Source organism: Plutella xylostella, chromosome Z (genome assembly GCF_932276165.1).
Source record: "Plutella xylostella chromosome Z, ilPluXylo3.1, whole genome shotgun sequence".
Lineage (NCBI taxonomy): Eukaryota > Metazoa > Arthropoda > Insecta > Lepidoptera > Plutellidae > Plutella > Plutella xylostella.
Window position 1 is genome coordinate 3,280,072 of NC_064012.1, and position 23,550 is coordinate 3,303,621.

Consider the following 23,550-nt stretch of genomic DNA (forward strand, 5'->3'; position numbering starts at 1 on the left):
TCTCTCAAATAACGGAACGTCGAACCAGCACTAACAAATATTCAACGTCAGTAGCAATCACAACAGAGGCCCTATCGCTAAGTAAAAACAAAATAACGACGGACCATTTTAAGAAGTACCTAACTAGTGTCAAATCATAAATTTTGAATCCTAAAATCTGTCAAAACAAGTTCACAATAGGAACACAGGTAGCACACAATCACCGTTACTGCGGGCCCCTGCGCTGTACCGTCGCCCAGCCACAATAGTCCGGGAAACGTGTTAAATATTTAAACCGAGTCAGCAACACATTCTTACCCCGACTCGACCGACGGTAGTTAACTCATAATTGAGTACGAAAGCTACTTAGGACCAAGGTGCTGAGTTCGATGCCAGTCGCGGATTAGTTTTGAAAGAAAGAAAGAAAGAAAAACGTTTATTCGGTGCATTTCACACATACACACTCACAGAAAATACAAAACCAGTAAAACAATCTGACAGAAAAAGTTTTAAGACGTGGCCAGACGCTTTGCTGAGGTAAGAGTGTTTTTTTATTGATACCTTAAACTTCATGTAGGAGAGAGGTTAATTTTATAAGTACCTAGTGCATGATTTCAGTTATATTTGAAATTAAAAAGCATAAGAGTCTAGCGAGCTCTGACGTCACCAACGATTAATGCATCATATGAGTAATGTAAATTAGTTTCATTAAAAAAGATACATAACTACCTACATGTCTGCTATGTTCCATTCTCTAAAACCTCTCTGTTTCCAAGCCAACAAATTGTCATAACTTCCTCAATACATATTATAATAAACGTTTTATGTATTTGCATATTTAGTTCAAAGTACCTACATAGACGAACAGTCGGCAAGTAGAACAGACAAAGCAAATGCGAAGTAAGTGAATAGAACGAAACAAATGAATAAACTACGACATGTTATAGTGCCACAAACTTATCTGTTCCGGTGACAGCTCACGTAAATGTGTAATATTTCTTCATTCTGTAAGATTTTAAGATTGCCTATAGTAGTAATTCGCCCTTGCGGTATTAATAAACCCATCTAATCCTTAACAATATATAATTCATTAGTAAGTAATGAGATATGGATCAATTTAGTTCGCCCTCACCGGAACAGAGAAGTTTGTGGAACTGTAGCTTCAGTTTTAAAGTCCTTTGTTTGTATTCTTATAGGTACTTAATGAAAATCATATCAAATAGTATTACTAACGTCATTGTGTTGTGTGTGATAAAGTTTCAGCAAAGTTTAATATGCATGGCGTAATAAATTGAGTATGGAGAAGCTACCACCAAGCCGCACCAGGCCTCCTAGGCCAGCGTGGTGGACTAGGCCTAAACCCTTCCTTCATTGCAAGAGACCCATGCCCTAGCAGTGGGGACGTGATTGGTCGTGATGATGATGGAGAAGCTAAAATTTTATTCACGAATTTCCAAAATTCGTATAACTAAAGTTGTTTAAAGTGACCCCCTGCATCACCCCCTTTTGGCTTACTATGCCAATTTTGCATAACTCTGGCATACTCCAAGCTTATGTTTATGAGTGACAGCAAGAGCCTTACATGATTTTAATTGTACCACACCAGTAAAGATCTGTTATACAAACATATCGTAACCGAATAAAAAACTATAAATATAGTGCGACAAACTTATCTGTTTCGGTGACAGTTAACTAAATTGGTCCATATCTCATTATTTACTAATAAATTATATATTGATATAGATTAGATGGGTTTATTAACACCACAAGAGCGAATTAACAATACAAGCAAACTTAAAATCTTATAGAATCAAGAAATATTAGACATTTACGTGAGCTAAGTTTGTGGCACTATAATACGTTTTGACATCTCTAAATTTAGAATTTCTGCCTTCAGAATCGACATCATTGTATAAGTTATGTATATCCTTAGATTAAATATACGAATAAGATGGTGTGTCACATACAAAAATAAAACAAAAAACTGACCGCATTTTGTTTAAAGTCAAACCGTTTTACATTCTATCTATGACAAACATTGTACAGTGCTCCAAAATTGATAATGCGCATAGAAATCTTTGACAGATCGGTGGTTTTCGATTATGTGACACATGATATTGACTCCTATTTCTTTCGAACAAGGTGCAAAATGCAAGTGTTTTTTAAGGCTCTTACGATTTAGTGATTCGGTTGTGAAGATCTGCATGTGCATTATTAATTTTGAACAAGTGTACCAATGAATAAAGTCACAAATATTCCAACTGAAATCTTCAAAATATTATAATAGCTCAGTTCATGGTATAATTGGGTTGTTATCTGTCGAGACGTTTCTTTTGCGCACTCCATCTAGCTCGTGTCAAATATCGTTGTCATTCACCCTTAACCAACCTTAACTTAATGTGTCATTTTTTGCACTAGTTTCCAGGAAACAATACTTAATATCCACAATGTATAAGTTATGGTATGGATACCGGAGGGCTGCACTAAGGGACAAGTAGGTAATTACAGACGTGTGACAACTAGCATGTCTCCCTTTGTCTATAGCCGAGGGTCCTATTACAGAAATTCAACTTTAATCGAGGCTTAGAAAACGTTTTCCTGTGTGTGTGTTAAGCTGCGTACAGACCGGCTAAACGGACGCCCAACGATGGATATTTATCATACACAATACAGGGCAGATTGCAGCAACGTAGGTCAACGAAACCCGTTCGTTGGCGTTCGTTTGGCCGGTCTGTCTGTACGCAGCTTTAAAAGAAAATTTCTGTACAGGCGTCATAATACTTTAATATCTTCGGTTTTGACGACAGCAAAAACAATGCATTCTTCGATTTATTAAACACATAGTACAACGCGGACTCGGGTCAAACAAAACAATAAAAAACAATGTACCTACTTAAGTCTTATAAATCGTAGAATAGAAGTCAGCGGTAAGCTAGTGCATGCACACAAGTATATTATTAACCAGATATAACCACCCTACAATTACAATGCGAAGCCATTTTCAAATGGACATAAATGCCCACCGATGTATGCTGTTTTGTCGTATGGATTGTTCTACCTATGCCTACTTTATTAATTTTTATTTACAATTATAGTGGAAGACACTAGCTAGAGCTAAGTAATGATAAGAAACGGTATAAAGCAAGGTTTTTTTTTAAATCTTTAGTTTATATAAGGGCAGCCGATAGTTACAAATTAATAAATATACCTATCTATTAATATATTAATAAGTACCACTTTGTATCTCAATACAACAAAAAATGCAAAATAACTTAATTAAGGTATGTTAGTATATACCTAGTAGTTATTTAGTCTATTTTGAGAACATTGCTTTATAGCATAAATCAATCAAACATACGGTGCAACGATTTCGAGGGTCCATTAAAAAACGTTTAAATACTTAGGTAAAGAAAATATTTCATTCATTAGTTAATGTTCGATGAAGTTAAAGAATGTAATAACCCGTTTTTTAAATTTTATATATTGAGAACTGGACAATAAAGCAACAGCGTCTTGTTTTAAAAAACCATGTGGTCCCATGATAGTCATTGAACTTTGTGACATGAGAATCTGGCTTCTGATTCCATAATAATTCAATAGAGACTTTACATACCGTGGTGAGTTGCCATACGCTTTCATTATTGATTCACGCATATGTAGGCCGTATCTCAAACTACTACTTGGAGAATTATAATGCCTTGAACCGAATCTCAAACAATGTTAGATGTTTAGTTATTCGATCTAAACGCTTAAATACTTTAGATAGATAGATATAATATTCTTTATTTGCAGACACGCATGAAATAAACTTACATAACTTAAATACTTACACATATGTACAAAAATGGCGGCCTTATCGCTTAAAGCGATTTTTTCAAGACAACCTTAGGGTGGAAGGACTTTAATTTATTATTTATAAGTAAAAATCTAACCGTGAAAAAAAAGGTAAAGAGACTCACTATTTAAAATAATATACCTATAAATAACTTATATATTTTAGAGTTTAAAAACACGCCTGAAAGTATCGTCCCGTCGTATCATTCAAAAAACTCTATTAATATTATGCTTAGTCAAAAATATTTTTTTTGTTAGTACCTTTCTCTTTTTGTGTTAAAGTTAAGTTAAGTTAAGTTATTATTAAAGTTAAGTTAAGTTATTTACAGGGTGTTGTGAAAATGATTCGTACTATATATATTTTTCGCGCATTTTAAGAAAGTTCTTTGGAATGACCTCTGAAGTCACCTTATTTTGGTTTCAATTTTAGCAACAGCCTGTATAAATCAAAGATAAATCTAAAGCGCGACACGGCAATAAGTAGTTCCCTTTTCCTCTACTCAACTACCTATAGCTGGAAAACGCGACCGAATACACGTGCGGTTGTCAAAACAAAGCCTTCCACTTCAGTCGATATCGAAACGCGGCCCGCACAATACGTCGCAGCCCTCCCCAACTTGTTTACATATTTTTCAAGCGCTGTAGCGCATTTCAATAGAGATGCATTTTTCTTTTTATTTTTATCATTATTACTATTCCTCCTTTATGAACGCAGGCGTTGTTAGTATATAAGTTGAATAACAATCGGGGCACCCCTAGAATACGGCTTCTTTGCAGTCGGCCCTGAGAGATAAGCCCGTCCTTGTCTTTCGCAAGGCGGTTTTGATGCGGGCATCTCGTATTGCCGCGGGTTTCGCGGCTCCGTGATGAAAGACGACGGTGGGGGCGATAGCTAGCTGTTTCTGTCTACGCTGTGGGCGCCGCAACGCTGTAGAATGAGATCGTCGCACGTCGATCAGCTGTACCTCTACAACAATCGAAAAATGGTTGTACGGAGCGTATCTATGCTATGTTTATAGGTTTCATACAGCGTAAAGGTTTGTATAGACTATGTTGTTTTGCAGCGGCGACTGCCAGCACACCTGTTAATTTCCTCTTAATTTGGGATAATGGTAATGGAAATTTCATTTCAGTGATGTTAGTGAAAAAATCTGATGAAATTTTGCCATTTCGGTGGATTTAATTTTCAGTTTTTGGAGTCAGCTTATTTTTACCACCTGCCGATAAAGAAGAGTAGTATAAGTATGGTGTGAGGTGTTTATGATCATGTTTATAATGTATGTGACCGTGTTTTTTTATTTTTTAAGAAGTATTTTGCTAGGTAACAGCTCAGCTACTGCTATTGTTACAACATTTTTAATTATAAAAAAATCCTTACACCCAAATTTTACGTGTTTAGGTACTTAGCAAAAAAACCAACTGTGCAAAAAAACAAAAGTTTACGTATTTTCACATTTGTAAGTGACATAATAATATGATTACATAAAGAAAATTGCAGCAGTGATACTTACTTACTCAAGTATTATTTCAGCGAGCAGATATCAATCAAATATCAACAAAAGGTAACGGCTTTCTCTACATTACCTTAATAAAGCCAAATGACTTATAAATATAATGTTGCCATGAAACTTTATTGCAAATAAAATGTTGCCAGACTCGTTACAAAATACAATGAGACAAGTAATGTTATTATTTCATTCACCTCATATAATGCTGTGACTGTATCATTTTAATAACGAATTAAATCATTATAAATAAATATATCAGGTACATTTTCAATACGTTATACTTTCAACGTAAATTTATAGGCTGAATACCTAGCCCAAAAATATAACTTACAATAAACGTTTTTTATTTTGTGTCGAATCAAAAATGTATATCTTGTTTAATGAAAGTTAATAAACAGACTATACACAAACTTGAGAAAAACCAGCTGCGCAACAGATATCTGATACTGATGATATCTGACACAGAGATCATCAGTATCACCATCACGACCCATTACGTCCCTACTGCTGGGGCACGGGTCTCCGGAAGGGTTTAGGCCTAGTCCACCACGCTGGCCTAGTGCGGGTTGGTGGAGCAAGCTTGTGCTGAGAGAGTTGTCGGGTAAGAAAGTAAATAAGATACAGAGATAATAAATGCAAATGTGAACCCGGCTTTAATCTTTCCCTAATAAAAAAGAAAGTACATGTAACGCGTTGAAGTCTTTTGTTCTCAATAACTTAATCAAATCCCAAACACATTCAAACTTTTTAATTTATTTACAATAATAAAATTATCGGTTGAGTAAATAAACATAGGTACTTCTGCTATAGATACATTTATAATTATTGTCTCATTCTCGCCATATAAAGACATTCCATTCTGTAGGCCTAGCATGAGGCGCAAGACGTGATAATTTTTTAATTTTTCGTCGTCGCAGTCACATCGCGCGGCCTCGAGCACAAGCCCGACGGAAAACTTTTGGCACGTCTTGACGTGCGCGTCTTGCACCCCGTGCTAGACTAGAAGAGTTGGCAAACATTTTTCATTTAAACACACGAGACTTCTTTGCATTTGAATAGCACTAATGCGTTTATGTTCTCAAGTTGCCTTTTTATCACGCTTTGTAATTTTTTCTATTGGTATTAAGAATGAGAGATACCTAATAAGGATTTATTCGCTATAATATAGTGTGAGCGTCCCGTTTTAAAAAACGATTACAATACCTTTCTGAGAGTTACTTCTGTTAAAATGATGTATGTATTTTTATTTAACTGTATTTATGACGCAAAACATGGATACAGATTTTCGTCTACCTATGATATAACAAACAATCCATTTCACGTGTTATAGAGCTTCCACTATGTTATTGTATTTTTGACGTTTCCTTATGTCTGATAATTAAAGTTGGTTTTCCTTTGCAGTCATCAAATATGTGTGGGATTTAGAATGTCAAAAAACCAATAATAAGATGAACAGAGTATAGTAGAACTTACAAAGGGTTTGTAAGAGGCTTAAATTCGCAATAAACACACGATATTCACAGCTATTATAATTGGAAAACCGGCCAAGTGCGAGTCTGACTCAGACAAGAAGGGTTCCGTAAGTAAGTGTTTTTTGTCTATGTTTATAAATAGTATCTAAATATTTTTAAATTCTTCCGAATGCCAGGATTTTAACAAACGACCTTTGGAATGAGAGGACGAAGCCTATTCCGCTACGCCGTCACGGCTCTAAAAACGTTCAGAGGATTTTGATTAATCCTGCATTTAAATCGCAACCTAGGAGGACTTTATTTAAATGAATTACATTTAAAATACAAAATCTCATTGGTACTTTCATTTAATTTTCATATGGTATCAAAGTTAAAATATTACCGTATTCAGTTTATACAGTTGTAATTCAATTAACTTCAAAATTTTAAAAGGGATTTGGATATTGGAAAATAATTTATCAAATAGCAAGTAGAGACTTTACCATACAAGGTAAAAAATATAGGTATAGTATGAAAAACGCCTTAAAAATTTATAATAACTGAACTGATGAAAATATATTTCAAATACTTAGTTTAGTGTAAGTCGATATAATGTGGCTACGTTCCCAGTAGACAAACTGTTAGCAGCCGATTGAGTTAGCGGCGGCGTATCGGTAGTACAGTACGGTTCAAACTACAACTTGGTAGTTCTGAAGATGCCAGTAAATACACTTAACATCAAATACACGTAAATACCTTGTCAAACTAACAAACCGCCTCTGCATTCTAAAAGATTGACAGTTGGTTTGTTTGATAAAGCATAAGCATGGAAGTACTAAGTACTTATTTCTTCCATGAGCATAAGAGTGTAAATGCTGCAAACTTCAGCTCGTCTAGTACATTTTTTGCAATATTTGAAAACTATAAAACTTTACGTTTTCTTCTGGCATCTGCGTACATTATCAGTCAAAAGTCGCATGATAGTTTCCGCTAGAGGCGCCACTTTGTATGCGAGGAAACGTAAACTTTTATTGTTTCCGACAATCTAACAAACCTGTACTAGACCAACAGAAACTATCAAGTGGTTTGGACCTAACTCTATGCCGAGTGTTCACAGTTCGCTAGTTTTGCGGTGACTCAACGCAGTTTGCGGTGTCACGCGCGCCTAGTAACGAGTGAACTGTTTGTCTACTGGGATTGCAGCCAGCCTATATACTCCATGTCAAATTAAATGCAAATTAATAATATTGTCAGCAGATAACGGTAGCCGTGATTTTTTGAGATTAAGGCCTAGTTTCACCATACTCTGTTAGATCATAACAAGGGATCCGTTGTTGGCTTGTCACATATGTCAAGAATTTAAGATGAAAATTACGTATAATTAATGTAACAGGTTGTAATGATCTAGGATCAAGACTGTGGTGAAACTAGGCATAAAACTAAAATTTACCGGGTGGAGCGGTTAAAGTTAGGTGTTCCTATAGTATTCTGACTTAAGGTCACAGCTCAATAGAGGTACCTGGCACCCACCAGTGTGGCCAGCATCATTTATAATGGACTTGTTTGCGTATGCCGACTATATCGACTCCGTGGCATCACCGGATCTCCTAACCATCCGGTATCCACATAGCACAGGTCGCAAGACGGGTTTGCTTAAGCGACGGAAAACTTATGTGACGTTTGGTCGAGTCTATACCTTGGTATGTAGAAGTGGACTATTATTATCCGCTGCTCCAGTTAGGTTTAATCGGTTAATATTGGGTTATCTTAACACCTAACAAACACAGTAACGAATCCACTAAGTATCTAATATTTACCGTCCACAACGTAAATTTTACTCCATTTTATAATTCTTGCCTATTTTGGTAATATATAATGTCAAATAATGTGATTGTCCCTTAACCGCGCGCAACATTTTATTATTATTTTTATTTTGTGTCCTCAAGTTTCAGTTTTTTTCACTTTCACTTTTCAATCAAACCAAATTCAACCAACGGTACTGAACTAATTAAGCTTTAAAAATATGATGTTATCCATACGGAAAATAATGTTTAAGTAATTAAATATTTGTCAATACCCCAGGCCAAACTCTTTCCTGTAGTCAACTCCATAGTGTGAAAAAAAAACCTGAATCATGCAGTTCTAAAGGCACATTTTTTTATTGTACTACGCCGGCAATTATGAACTGCAATATTGAACAAAGAAAAGCTGTTTTCATTGCTCAATCTAAATCTTATGCCCTCACATTCCCTACCATTGTTTTAACTTTTGTTACCACAAAATATCCTAGAATACCCCATCACTTTAATTTTTTTCAGTTAAAAATACAAATTGCGTTAAAATGTGTTAGTTTATCAATGTATAAAAACGAATATCACCAATAAGTCCTAGAAACAAATAGTTTTTTTTTTAGTTGCAAGTTGTTAAATCACGTGATAATTTTATAGTTTTCCATTATATTCAAACGAATATCTTCAATAAGTCCTAGAAACAAATGAATAAATACAACGATATTACGTTTCCGACGGTACGGCGCGCGGCGGCGGCGGCGGCGGCGGCGGCGTCGCGACGGCACGCGTAGCCGACGGAACGAAGCGGATTGTTATCTAATTAATAATTTATACCGTCAACTCCTTTGCACCATTTCAATAACTGCCCGATGCACTGAAAAAAAAACCTGAAATGATAAAGCACATTCGCCGACACACACACAAAGTAATGGAGCTCCATAATGTCGCGGGGCAGGCGCTAGCAGAGCACATCGCACAGCCAACAACAACCTCCTTTAACAACCTGTAAGGTAAGGGTTAGTCGGCACGGTCCGGTATACCTCGGCTTAACGTCATACGGAACACCCTACGCTACTCATGCAGCCTTCGTAAAGAGCTTGTACTCACAGAAGGGTTCGGCATGCAGCGGCGCGGGTCGGGGCTCCGGTACGTGGGGCTGTACCGGCCCGGGAAGCACCCGGGCGGGCCCATCAGCCCCCCGCCGGATTTCATCTTATCCGGCGAGTACATCGCACACGACCCCCACGGGTCGTCCTCTAACTTCAACACCTTGGAAGGTGAGTGGTACTGGCGGTCGAAAATCTTGGCTGCGTGTGGTCGCGTCCGGGTGAAGAGTGCGGAACGGTCCGACTGCCCGCTGCGATCGCCGGCTGTTGACCGACTGGCGAGGCCGCGTGGCGCCCGGCCACGCCCACCGCCCGCGCCCCTCCAGCTCCTCCCGGCGCCCCTCTCCGCCGAGTCACGCGTGTTTACGTCGCGCCGGCTTCACGGAATTTCTGAATTATTTAATTGGCCCATTCACTTCCCGCTCCGGTTGCCGGCCCCAAAAAGGTTGACGGATCGGCCGGGCTATTGGCACGCGCGCTAATCAAGCACCCCGTGGGTGAGCAGTTAGTCACGGCATTGTCTCCGCCGCAGCCCCGAGACGCGCCGCACTGCCCGCGCCCGCTCACTGCTGACCTTGCGACACCTCGACATTGTCCAGCACATGGTGTAGCCTTACAATAAATAAAAAGACACTAGTCCCAAAATAATTGGATTTAATACAATTATTTTTAAATATTCTGGGCTCTACATGAGAGATGACATTGAAATAAGTAAATAGGAAGGGGTTGAATTAGAACGTAAGTATAAATTAATACTTACCATTTTTTCCTAAGCCGTTAAATAAAATAATTCAACTCCATTCCATACCAATCATACTTATTACAATTCATCTTTTTTCACGGTTTCCCAAGTTGTTCAGAGTTTCGCCAAATTCTGCTTACAATACTTACTAATTTTACAAACGTACTTATTTGTAAGTAAAAATGCTGGTCAATGTAGGTTTCAGCGGCCTATGGTTAGACTTACTTATGTATTTATTAAAAGGCCCAGTACTATGTACCACTATGTTTGGAACATTAAGTAGTTTGAAAACATTGGTGAACATACATAAGAAGAAAGGACCTGGAAGCAACGCGATTTTGCAGTGCGCCACCAGCCCATAACTCACATAACTCAAACTCTCACATGTCATATTTCAGCAAATCTATAGTGCCACAAACTTATCTGTTCCGGTGACAGCTCAAATAAATCTCTAATAAGGTAACGCGTCCCTATTCCGAGGTAAATCACAACATTTGAAAGTAAGTAAGAAAAATAAGCATTTGTAACCATCAATATTGATGTGAAATATTGTCTTCTGTAAGAATATACGTTAAATTTTATATTTCTTAAAACAGATTCATTGATAACACATTTATTATACTTAAAAAAATATAATTTATTACACATGTCGATTTACCCTAATACCGAGGTAGGATTATGGTTTCTTCCATATACCGAGGTAGCCTGTTCCATATTCCGAGTTAGTCCTGTCAGTGGCTCCATGAGTGTGGCCATGAACGTAAGGAAATTACAATCGAAAATATCGATATACTTTTTTAACCTTAAAGTACTCCAAATAAATTTAATTATTCTAAATAGTAGTTGAAAATAATATAGAGAATTAAATACTCTCCATTTATATTGGTTTTCGTGATAATTTATATTATTTATGTAACATTTTCATAATTCATTATTGCAACTGGTAACATTGGCTAGAAAAAATATTCATAATGCTTCTATGATGTTCTATGCACTTTTCCAAGCGATTAAAAAAAAATAGAGTAGAGATGGGGTAAATTGATGAAATAGTGACAGTAATCGAATATAATCAATTATGGAACTCGAATGATTTAAACATTTTTTACTATAGTTTTTATCTAAGTAAGGTCTAAATTTGTTCCACGATATTTTATGTTCTTACTTAAATGTTTAATAGTTGATGATACGCAATAAAAGTAGATGTGTAAGGGATAAGGAAAAGTATCGAATACTTACAAAAGCTTATCAGTACTAATTTCCGATGAGTACCTAATGTATTTACCATAAACGAATATGATTATAATAAAAGTATCTACCCAGGAATCGATCCAGCATCGATTATTTTTTCATTGAAGCATAAGTCGGAAGCAAGGAACATTGCACAAGGTAGGTACATCTCTATGGCGCATGCGCGCTGGACTGGAGGCGCGCCGGCGCCATGTTCAATTTTCCGCCGAAAATTTTGCCGCTATTCTTTGAAAGTATTTTTGTTAAGTCTTTACATTAGAAAACAAACATCTTTTATTAAATTATTATATTTGTATTTGCAATATGCAATTGGAAAATCGATAAGAAAATCGTTTTTTAAGCTTGTGTGCGAATTATTTTAGGAAATTACGTAAAATGTAAATATTTTTATGTTTTTATCAGTAATTTGGCATCAGTTTAGTTACTAACCTAGGTTTTTGTTCTAGCGTTTTCGTTTCTAAACTCACTAAGATTTGTGAAAATGGGTACCTTATAAGGATAAGCTTAATTCTGTCAACTATCCATACAATTTACCTACTTACTTTATTTTTCACTGACAACAACAAGAAAATGAAAATATCAACCAGACCCCTAAACCAAACATGAAATGCAGTATACAGGACATTCATTTATCTGGGAATTCAGGGATAACAATATTACAACGGCCATCAGACCACGAAGTAGAAGGATAATGGAAATAAAATACAGAAATGAAATTAGGCAATTGTGTATATAAGTGTTATAAAAACTCAACCGTCGTGTGTTTTATTCACCCAAATAAAGTTTTACGTCTACAAATTTCTTTCTTTCTTCTTTTATAAAGAGTAATAAGTAGTATCTAGTAGTAGTTTCGTAAAGTGAGGCATATCTATCCAGACCCCTTTTAAATTTAGGAAGAAAGTCGCTAATTCATCTTGATTTTATGGTTTGATGACGGCATCGGATGGCACTGCGAAGGTGTGATGTAGAGTCATATTCCGATTTCCGAGGTACCTACCTATATAAAATGTCATACTCCATATTAGGGGTTCAGCAAGTATTTTAATAATCCATATTTCGAGTTATCAAATTATCGATTTAGAAACAACATAGATATGTTACTCAAATCGTACATAAAATATTGGTATCACTTACGTTAATAGCGATAAAATAACACTGTTTTTTATCATTTCAAATATACATACTAAGTTAAGGTTTCCTAGGTAACCATGATTTTTGCGTCAACAATTATCGTGTCATATTAAGATTCCTAGAGGATATTTTGTACCGCCGAATTAGGTTATAAGCTTGTGACGTTCATCATTATCATTATGTAATCAAACATATAATTCAAATGTTATTATTTGTAAAGTTATAAGCTAAAAATCATGACATAGTATTTTTCCTTATACCGAGGGTACCTCGGAGTTAGGAACAACGTATAAAAATCAGGCCATTATACCGAGGTATTTTGTTTTTGAGTTTAAAGGGGTTAAATTAGTTTAAAAAGAGTTAAAATTTAAATTTAATGTAAGTATAAGAATATTATAAACTAAATATAAACTATTTACAAACTTGAACGTCGTATAAATATTAAAAAACACAATTATTAAATATGGCTGGCCTTACGTAAGCCGGGTCGCGTTTGTATGAAAAACATGGCGGCGTCGCCCTCACGGCACATTACATAATTTTTTAGTAATTTTAGGCATTTTAAACATATTTACTACATCAAGTAGTTTCAGTTAAAGATAATGAACGATTAAATGTAATTTTAGAGTATCCAAACCTATTAAAATGAGTAATAATCATGAAAATAAATATAACTCGAAATAAAGACGCCATTTTGAATACCGCGAAATATGGACTCTCTACCTTATTTCTTAATTCTATAAGATTTTAAGTTTGCTCGTATTGTTATTTCGCTCTTGCGGTGTTAATAAACGAATCTAATGTTTTAAAATATACAATTCATTAGTGAGTAATGAGATATGGATCAATTTAGTTCGCTGTCACCGGAACAGATAAGTTTGTGGCACTATAAATCGCGCTACAAAAGAAAACGCAGTGCGCGCACAGCCTAAGGCAGTGGTCTCACCGGCGACGATGAACGAGAAACGAGTAGAACTAGAAACTATAAACTGTCAGTGGGGAGCGAGTGTAGTTTTGCCGCCGGGCTGTAAGCGAGTGCGTTATTGGTATCCAACTATCCATAGTGCATCTACTTTCAATGCCGCACTGTATCGAAATTATGAAGCGGGTGAGTATCGCTGAATGAGTTTATTTTTGAAAACTCGATGCGAAGCTATAAAACTAGTAAAGCGAGTCGTTGCCGGCAGTGTGAACAGTCAGCGATCAACTATTTGTATATGCATCTCTTTTATTTACACGGAATGTTCATTATATCTATTGTACGTTTCTTGAGCGAGAAAATAGTCGATAGTTAATCGTTCACTCGCCGTTGGTGGGACCACTGCCTAATGCAATGCCTACAACACTAGTTGACGAAACGGACATTTTGTTTTATTCAATATCTATGTACCAATTAAATAATACTTTTAAACGACTTTAGGTAACTACATCTTCATAAAATTTAATCAATGTCTAGGGATTAGTATGGGCCCTTTTATTTTGTGATCAATTTGCTATAAATCTTCTGTGGCAAATTAGGTAAATGTATTTTATTAGAAAAGCATAACTTGCTTATAATTTAAATGTCTTTTTTTACACTAAAAACATAATTATATTTAAGAGATACCTTTGGTTCCGAAAATCTATTACATTACTCAGACCAAATCACAAATTGTTCTTGACTTCAAAAAACAAACGACGTTCTGTTGTTAAATTAAGCAAACCTAAATATGGCTTCAATTGCCTTTAACGAATCATAACCATAACAGGGGGTGTTCACTATTATCCATTACAGCGCTAATTATGTGTGTTACATCGCCCGACAGATGGCGTTGTTAAATTTTTCGATTTCGGCCAAGCTTGTATAATGCAGCGAGCTTTTATCGCACTCGGCATTCCTCTGGGACGATATACGGCTTTTGGACAGACGCGAGTCACGGGAGTAGGCGATTGCGAGTTCTTTGAAGCATACTGTAGAGCTAGAGCACGTGTATCCGTTTTTGTCTTTAATTAAATACACTCACGGGTAATGAAAAGGTTCCACTATGTACAGCACAAAATTACTCCAAAACGGAAAAGGACTTAATAACGCCTTCTGCAACATTAAAGTACTGTACAAAGTACAACTCTTATGCATGCATTAATGCAGGCATGTGCGACCTACTGACCAATATGATCTTAAATTATGCATTTTCTGTTAATTTAGCACATTGTTTGTCACTGCATTTGGTTGCCATGTAATTTTAGTTCTCAATAAACCATCTTAACGTACACCCGTCTTTTCACCTCTAACTACCTGACATTTACATAGTGCACCCACCCCCCCTGACATTTTTTTTTGGTCCTTCGATTAAGGCCCTCGCGTCGCGTGTCGTGTACGTAAGGTCCGCGGAATCAAAACCAGTGACATTTATTGACATAAAACTTTGACATTTTCGTGCAAGTGATTGGATTGCAGTGCATTACTTCGGAGTACATTTAACAGAGCATCAGGGTATTACAAAGTTAAAACAATAATAATTTGTTACATTTTTCAATTAAATCTTTGAAAAAAATTGGGTTGTTTGGTATCGTAAATTTACTGAGTGGAACTTTTTATTGCCTGTGAGTATATGAGAAGTGAAAAAGTTCCAATAACTTGTAACTTTTTTACGTATTGCTTTTAGTTAGTCTCTTTAGCTTTCTATTGCTGGGCTAAAGTATCGGACACAAATACCTAAGCGAAAAACTTATCATGTGTTTTGCTATGGATACGTGACTCTTTTGTTACCTTTATGTACAATTCACTTGTGCCACACACACATCACGTACCCTTTTCGGAGTTCTGAAAATCAATGCGGATACGCCTAGAAGTGACAGCTAGGCGGCAGGCCCCGTGCCCCCCGTGCCCCCCATGCCCCCTGATGGGTGCACGCCGTTGTCGGACGTTCTGACGTAATGACGGCGGATGTGATGCGGTTTTAGCATTATTATCATTTATTTGCCGCTTGAATTTCTACCGCCGATGGATGAAGATGGCTTTTGTAGGGTCGTTTTGGAGTGTGTGTCAATTTGAATTCCATATGATTTAAAAGCACGTTTTTCGCTTTTAAACAATAAGTTTGATCTGTACTAGACGACTTGTAGGTAGTAGAAACACGTCAATAACGTCAGTGTCAGCACAAAAATATGATTTTTATAATAAGTGTTGGCATTTGTTTCTATTAATTACTAAGATTTTCTTTGTCGGACTCTACCTACTAAAGTGAAAAAAACCTGTTTTGATTGCCAGACAAACGCACCCTGATTACATAGGGCACGCAATATTACTCCGGGGTAGAAGCGTGGGCCCAATCAGAAACAAAATGCATGTAATTCCCAGCCTTATGTAACGGTATACCTATAGCTATGTACCTTGATGAAGACAATAGTAGGCCGCTTGTGCAGCTTCCGCCGGATGTGGCCTCCCCCCTCCACCCCCGAGACCGGAAGCTGTGAGGATCCACTGACTACAGAGCGCAAAAAAGAATTTGTTAATTTATTATTATTTCGGGAAAATAGTTATTGTCATCTCGTGTATCCGTACTGACGCTGTGTCATTCTTTTAAGGGATTATGTAAGTATTGTGTAAAAGAATTTTTTATACATTTTGAATCATTTAATATATATAAATTTCGTAATAAAACCTGTTTGATCCGGAAAACGGGAAATATTATTAACAAAATAGATAGAAATCGGTATAAAATACTATATGTATTTTGTGGAACGTTTTCATTGCTCGTGAGCGTACTTAAAAGTAATCTACCTATAGAGCTCTAATGTAACTATAATTATTATTCATATTGTATTTTTGACGTTCCCTTATGTCTGGTAAGTAAAGTTGATTTTCCTTTGCAGTCATCGAATATGTATGGGATTTTGAATGTCAAAAAACCAATAATAAGATGGATAGAGTATAGATAAAGATATATATAAATCTAAACTTCCAATTTTGCTGACCCTCTCCGGACGCGGCGGCGGCGGCGGCGCATGCCGAAAAACGGTAAAACTCGACGCTCCGCTAAAATCCTATAACGAACTGGGTTTATATCGTTACTCTCGTTATAATAAGAATACGCCCGGCAACGGGGAAAACTAAATGAAACGCGATTTGTAATCTACCTATTACTGTTACAATGTAAAATGTAAAAGATACTGGACAAAACATTTTTTTGAGCCTATTATGGCAAAGGGTGGCAACATTTTTTCAAAGGATATATACCTACTTAAAAGAATGTCTCTCACATGAAATTGGAACCGTAGGCATGAACAGGATTCAATCAATTATTAGTACCTAAGTTAACTAACTGTAAAAATTAATAAAGGAAGAGGTTGTGAATTCGTCTGTATGTATTTTTTTCTAAATTCATTTTTAATTTTACACGACAGAAATTCCGCCTTATTGCATAAAGCACGTTCACCGCAACCGTTAGATAAAAGGGTGAAGATTTACAAATAATTTTGTACTAAGTTACAATGGGTGCTCTGGCACCACGCTTGAAGTGCCACGGGTTTTTTTCGCCCGGAAACGAGCCACGTGGCTACAAAATTAATTCACAGTTAAACACACAACTTCCGAATTGCTGCGGTCGCGCCGTGCGCCGCGCCAGTAAACTGCACAGGAAATGTTTATGGAAAATAATATTAAGTATAATGAGTTACGAAAATAGGATTGATTTTATAATAACAATTTTTTTTAGTGTTTTTTTTATTTATATGTGAAATAACTGACTATTTTTAGTTTGGTAACGGGTTTTTAGTAGAAATGTAACGCACACACCTTTAGTGCAAAGTTTTTGAAATAAAAAAAACTATGCAATGTTTTGGAAGTATATTTACTTTGAAGAAGTGCCAATTAATTTTTTTGCAAGGAATTGTAACAGGCTTGCATGACAGGCAATGGAGTGCATTTTTCGAATTTCAATACCTTTATGAGAAAACATTACAAAAGGTACCTAGGTACAAATAACGTAAAATTACTATTAGGTACGACTACAAGAGACAATACAAGTGACTTGTAACCATAAATAATATATAGGTCTCTAGTTGGTGTAACTTTTATTTATAATTTTTCGTTAATTTACTTATAAATCCCTCGCTCCACCGCACGTGACCAAGTAATCGCACAATTACATAGAAACTGGAGAGTTATAACAGGGGCACTACATTTTTACTTTGAAGCTTAAGACGCTTTTAACTTGTGTCCAGTAAGAGACATATTTAATTATTAAATTTCGTAAAAATTCTTCGTCTTCTTCTCCACCTTAAGCTCAATCTTTCTATTGGTATACTTTTGGTAACTTGCGCAGAACAGAGAGAAGTGGCGTCTTTTGGTAGCGGAGGCCAAGATCCACTTTGGGTCAACGAGCCATCAAGAGTGAGTGAATAGTTTTGGTAATGGATGAGAGATTTGATCCATGTATGCTTATACTTTTGGATAAAGTCGTTAAAGTTGATTTGCGATTTCTGTTTTAACAAACTTATATACTTATTTAAAAAAAAAACATTTATTAACCGACTTTGAAAAAAGGAGGAGGTTCTCAATTCCTCTGTAGGTATATTTTTTTATCAAACTATAATTTTCCTTAACTCAAAAACCCAACAAAAATATAAAAACATCTACCCAACAGTTCCAATCAACCTGCATCAAACATAACAATTAGTAAAGTGACATTGATTGTGATTTAAACTTCGCCCGCGAGAGGGAGCCAGCGTCGTGCACGCGACTCACACGTGCCGACAAATGGGGCCTTCACCTTACAGAGCTATCTCTGCTTGTCCATCGGACCGGTATTCGCAATTCATGTATTTATTTATTTTACACACATTGTATCATAACAGGTATTACACAAAAACTCAAAATGTTTACAATAAATACTTTAAAAAAATATAACACTCACTTTCATACTTTTCTCTAACATACATTCATCAGAGAACTCATTCTATCCACAAATACATCACATTCTGGGGCTTCCGCAAGCAGGGAGTCGAGCAATTTCATGATATTTTATATATTTTTAACATTATTATTATCATTTCATATTGATGCAGATCACCAATTATTTTGGAGGTAGGTATTATAAATTGTAACTCATTCATTTTTGAAAATTATATGCTTACTAACCTACCGGAACCTACCGTAGAATGATTTGATTTGACATTAAATATTTCATTCATGGGTATTTTCATAATACTTTAAAAAATCTTCTTAGGTAACTGTAAAGTTACTACCTAAACACTAAAGGAAAGGAATACGTATCCATCCCATTTGCTTATATCGCATTACTATTGCATGGAGCAAATTAAAATGCAATACTTAAGCATTAGAATCGATTAGAGGGCACGCAATGTCATAACAATAGACAATCCTAGTACTAGTTACCCGCATGATTACCAGTTATCCTTTATCACGACAGGAATATTATGGTAATGACAAACGTGTTAATAACCCCGCCGCAAGGATGGGCTGTTATACGATTACAACTACCTATGCTTTTACGTCCAGTAAAAGGATTTCAATAATGCGTTCAACCACTCTGTACTTTGTAATTGGCAGTAATTTCCGGTGGATACGATCCTCTCTAGTAATTCTGATTTTCAACCCTGAACAAGGCTAGAAGGCTACAATGCAGAAAGCAAGAGGATACATTTTTAACAACTAATTAGTGAGTGAAAATTGAATATAAACCTTTGACAAGTCATTCAGGAGTGGAGCGAGTGTCGGTTCGGGTACCGCTTATTCACAGCCGGAGCGGCGAGCGGTGGCATGAGCGACGCTACAAGCGACTAATATTTATTCAACGTAAAATTATAAAATAATTATAAATGTTCCCGCGAGCTTCGCTTCGCCTTGAAAAGTTTTCCCGTGGGAATCCTGGGATAAAAAGTAGCCTATGTTCTTTCTCAGGATCTAGACCATATGTAGGTATACCAAATTTCATTCAAATCCGTTCAGTAGTTTTGGCGTGAAAGAGTAACAGACAGTCAGACAGACACAGCTACTTTCGCATTTATAATATTAGTTAGGATAGAAAGGATTGTTGATAAATACCTAGTCATAACTCTAGTAATGGTGAAAGAAACTCCTTGAGTATCTTTAGTGACTAGCGACGAGAACAAATGGTAGACATTTGACAGACAGATCGGACATAGGCCCTTCAGTCCCATTCCCCCTGTAGATTAAATCTGAGTATCGGTAATATTACACGTTATCCAGGCTAGACGTCAAAGGAAAAACACAAAAGACCAATCAGAAAATCTGAAATCCAGATATCTCAGTAACTCCAGTTGAGGATTTTTTGCCCTTTGTTCTCTTTGTTCCGCCGTCGCTCATGCTATTTTTCAGCTGTGGCTTAATTATTTGTAAAAAAGTCGTAATTCACCCGCTTGCGATTTAAGGTAAGCGTCTACCTGTCGGTATCATACGTACCTATCGGACCAGACGGTTGTCAAAATGTGTGGAGGATCGGCGTCGGCAATGCGGATGAAGTGGACGCACTTGTGTGAATTTCTACACGAAGATTACTGAATGCGATACGTCCGTTGCGTACGATGACGACCTTTTAAAAACGCAATTCGCCACGCTTAAGCTTTATCAGCACGTTTATATAATTAGTTATTTATATCGTACTTACTTAGCCTGATAGATTCTGTCTTCTTTGACGAAATATTTATGAAATTATCAACTATCCTGTGGTAAAACCCGGATAAAATTACTTTCACAATGCTACCTACTGTAGAATTAGGAATAGGACAGGGTTGGTAAATTTGATGTATTCTGTTAAAATGGGTTTAAAACCATTATAATATTATGATTCCAAATCTAAAATACCTACATTAAGAAGAAGCTTTTTAAAATGAAAATAAATCATAAACCCCTATAATAAAATAAAAAACATTTCTAAATTCCTACAGATGTTCCCTGACCTCATTCCAAGTTTGAAAATCAATTACAAATCCAGCATGAAATTACAATGGTACAACTTGAGACTTTGAACTGCAGTAGCGAACACAGTGGGGCAGTTTGGAGGTTAGCTGGCCCATTTGGCGGGGATCGAGACGGTACAACCGGGTGCATTCGGGATAGACATCAGTGCAGCGATCACAGGGTTCGATACTATTTTTGAATCTACTCAAACATATGGAAAAAGAACAGTATCGTCAACTTCACTGTCAAAATGTAAGGCAAATTTCATAATCATAAAACTTTTTTTTTGTATGTAGTGTAGGTAGTTTCAACCAATCTCAGAAAATAACAAAAGCAGTAAGTATAGAATGACTTACTATAGCACTCTTAAATTGTTAATCTAAGCTTAACCGGCTAACGAAATCCATATTCTTAGACAATTATTGCTGTGTGTAGCTTCATCTACAATTTATCAAAACACTCTTTCTCTGTCTCTCTGAATCTCTCAGCATTTGCGAAACTTTACATTACCAAGTTGTACCCGGGCCCCGACCCCAACTGCATGGGCGTAATGTTTTCAATGTTGCCATATAATTTCATTGTTATTTGAAGTCCATTTGCTCTCCCTATTTTGGGAGTGTTTTTTTTTATTTTTAATCTGCACCGGCCCCCTGTTTATTATCGAATAATTTTTGATTGTCGCTGCTTTTTTCGCGATCACTTTTATTATATTGACACTTGTGCTAATACTATTATTGTTGTAGTCAGATTATTCTTACAGCAAGTATATTTTAGTAGGATTCAATTAATAATTGGTCCACGTTATTTGGGTTATAATTACGGGTTCCATTTAATCTGTTGTTTTTGCTGTAATAATGTGCTTTTTTACTAAGTTTTATTACTGGTGAAATTGATTTCATCTTTAATTACCCTTACTCATGGCATAAAAAATATTTATACTAAGTAAGTACTCAATGTAAAACTTAACTTCAAGCGACTTGACTCTATGTCGTTACATTGCTCCTTAGAGCATAAATCAATATTTCTTAAAACCACAACATCAGTTTAATTAAACAAATATTTAACCACAGAAAAACAACCCATACTGTAGAGTTTTCATATCCATGTCAATGGTTTTCTAAAACAACATATACCTACCTAAAAAGCCGATTTTAGAAACATGAAAATGCCTCTAAAATGTAAGAAATAAAATGTACTTAACTGTCATTTTAAAGTAGCCGCCGTCAATACACACTAGTAAATCAACAGGGATTATGTCACATTTAATAACCAAAACGCAGGGTAGACTCGCATCTTCGGCCTAAGCCAATTCCACCTTGAAACCAGATTTAACTGGATTTTGGCCTTACGCAACTTAAAACCCGGTCACCTGTCACTTTTGATAAAAATACTAATTTGGTTCCGTAGAGCAATAATATATACTTAGGCGGTTTTGCTTTCCTTACATACATAATAGAATTTTAAAAAATACTTATGTACTATAAAAATAAAATTGCCAATAACGAGTGCTAAGATTTGGAATACTTGGACAGATTAAAAAATCACTATCTACAAAGTGTAACGTAACTTACTGAACAAAAATAGCACTGAAACCTTCTGCGTGTGACAACGCATCAGAAAGTCTCCTTATGGCGTTTTTCTGGATGTCCGGCGGACCCCTAACCGTGATGTGCACTTACACACAGATCAAAGCACTCGCAATCCGCCTAAGCATGTTATCATACCCGTGAAATACGTGCATCTGCTGTTTTTTTGCTATTAAATACAAATAAGCCGGGATCTCCCTCTAGGTCACCCTTGCGACCCCACTTCCATACAATACCAACCCTAAAACCTTCGCAGAACAGTCTCCTCTAACACAACACGAGCATTGTGTTTTAACCTTTCGTGTGTGTGACGGAGAGTTGTATTCTGAGTGGTGTAGTGGAGACTAGGGTTGTTCGTCCGGCGGGTCAACTAGCCCTGATTGAATATCTTCAGCCCCTGATCTGATTAGTCCGGGCCATGAATGCTCAAGCTTTAGTACGGAGGCGTCACAATAATAATTTGTAATAGATATGGAAAGCACATGTGTAGCTCAGCCTTTATTGTTCGGCTAATTACGCTGTGGTGTTGTTGGGAAAGGGTGGGCCACTTTATGGGCAAAATTCAAATTTGATGTAGCTTAAAGATTAAGGATGATGTGTTTTTTAAATTCAATTAGGTACTGTGGTGTGGGTTTAGTCTTCTTTATCATATTTTAGTACCTATCTTGTAAGATGATAGGAATATTTATTCCCATCATAATGTAAATAAAAGCCAAAGCAAGCCAAAGAATGTCATAAATATCTTAGAAATTATAATAATAATAATTTAAGGCACCTTGCACAAACATATTAAATCTAAATTTTGTGTTAAATTTCGATTTAAGTCATAAAATTATATTAATTGTCGTTTCTTAAATCGAGATTTGACACTAAATCTAGATTTAATATCTTTGTGCAAGCGGCCCTTTGTGCTATGTCACTGGAACTTTTTCATTGCTCGCTAGTGTAAATACAGATTGCCGTACATAATTAGCTTTTGAGTTTAAATTTATTTCACAAGTTTATATAGGTTTTGAAGCTTCAGTTATGTTTAGCATAACACGCATAATTTGCTGACGCGTTCGCATGTTTAATTCGCTTCAGCATACAGGGTGTCGTTTTGCATATGAAAAGAGGTGTGAAAATACTGCCTTCATTACCGCACGACTTGGACAGTAATCCCTCTTCATAGCATTTTTTTGTACTCATAATCAGTCGTAAAATTGCCAGCAGCGTTTGTTCGATACGTGTGTTTGTTGTGGTCAGATATTT

The 23,550-nt window shown here is 36.2% G+C and overlaps 1 protein-coding gene across 2 annotated transcripts in view; it reads right to left on the bottom strand.

Annotated features, from left to right (window-relative positions):
* Positions 1–9,960, bottom strand: part of LOC105392048 (inhibitory POU protein) — a 65,171-nt gene extending 55,211 nt beyond the window's left edge. For both annotated transcript variants that reach the window (XM_011563635.3, XM_048632719.1), the window contains exon 1: positions 9,670–9,960. In XM_011563635.3, coding sequence (XP_011561937.3) covers positions 9,670–9,792 — 123 coding nt within the window. In that variant the 5' untranslated portion in view covers positions 9,793–9,960. The remainder of the gene's footprint in view (positions 1–9,669) is intronic.
* Between the last annotated feature and the right edge of the window lie 13,590 nt (positions 9,961–23,550).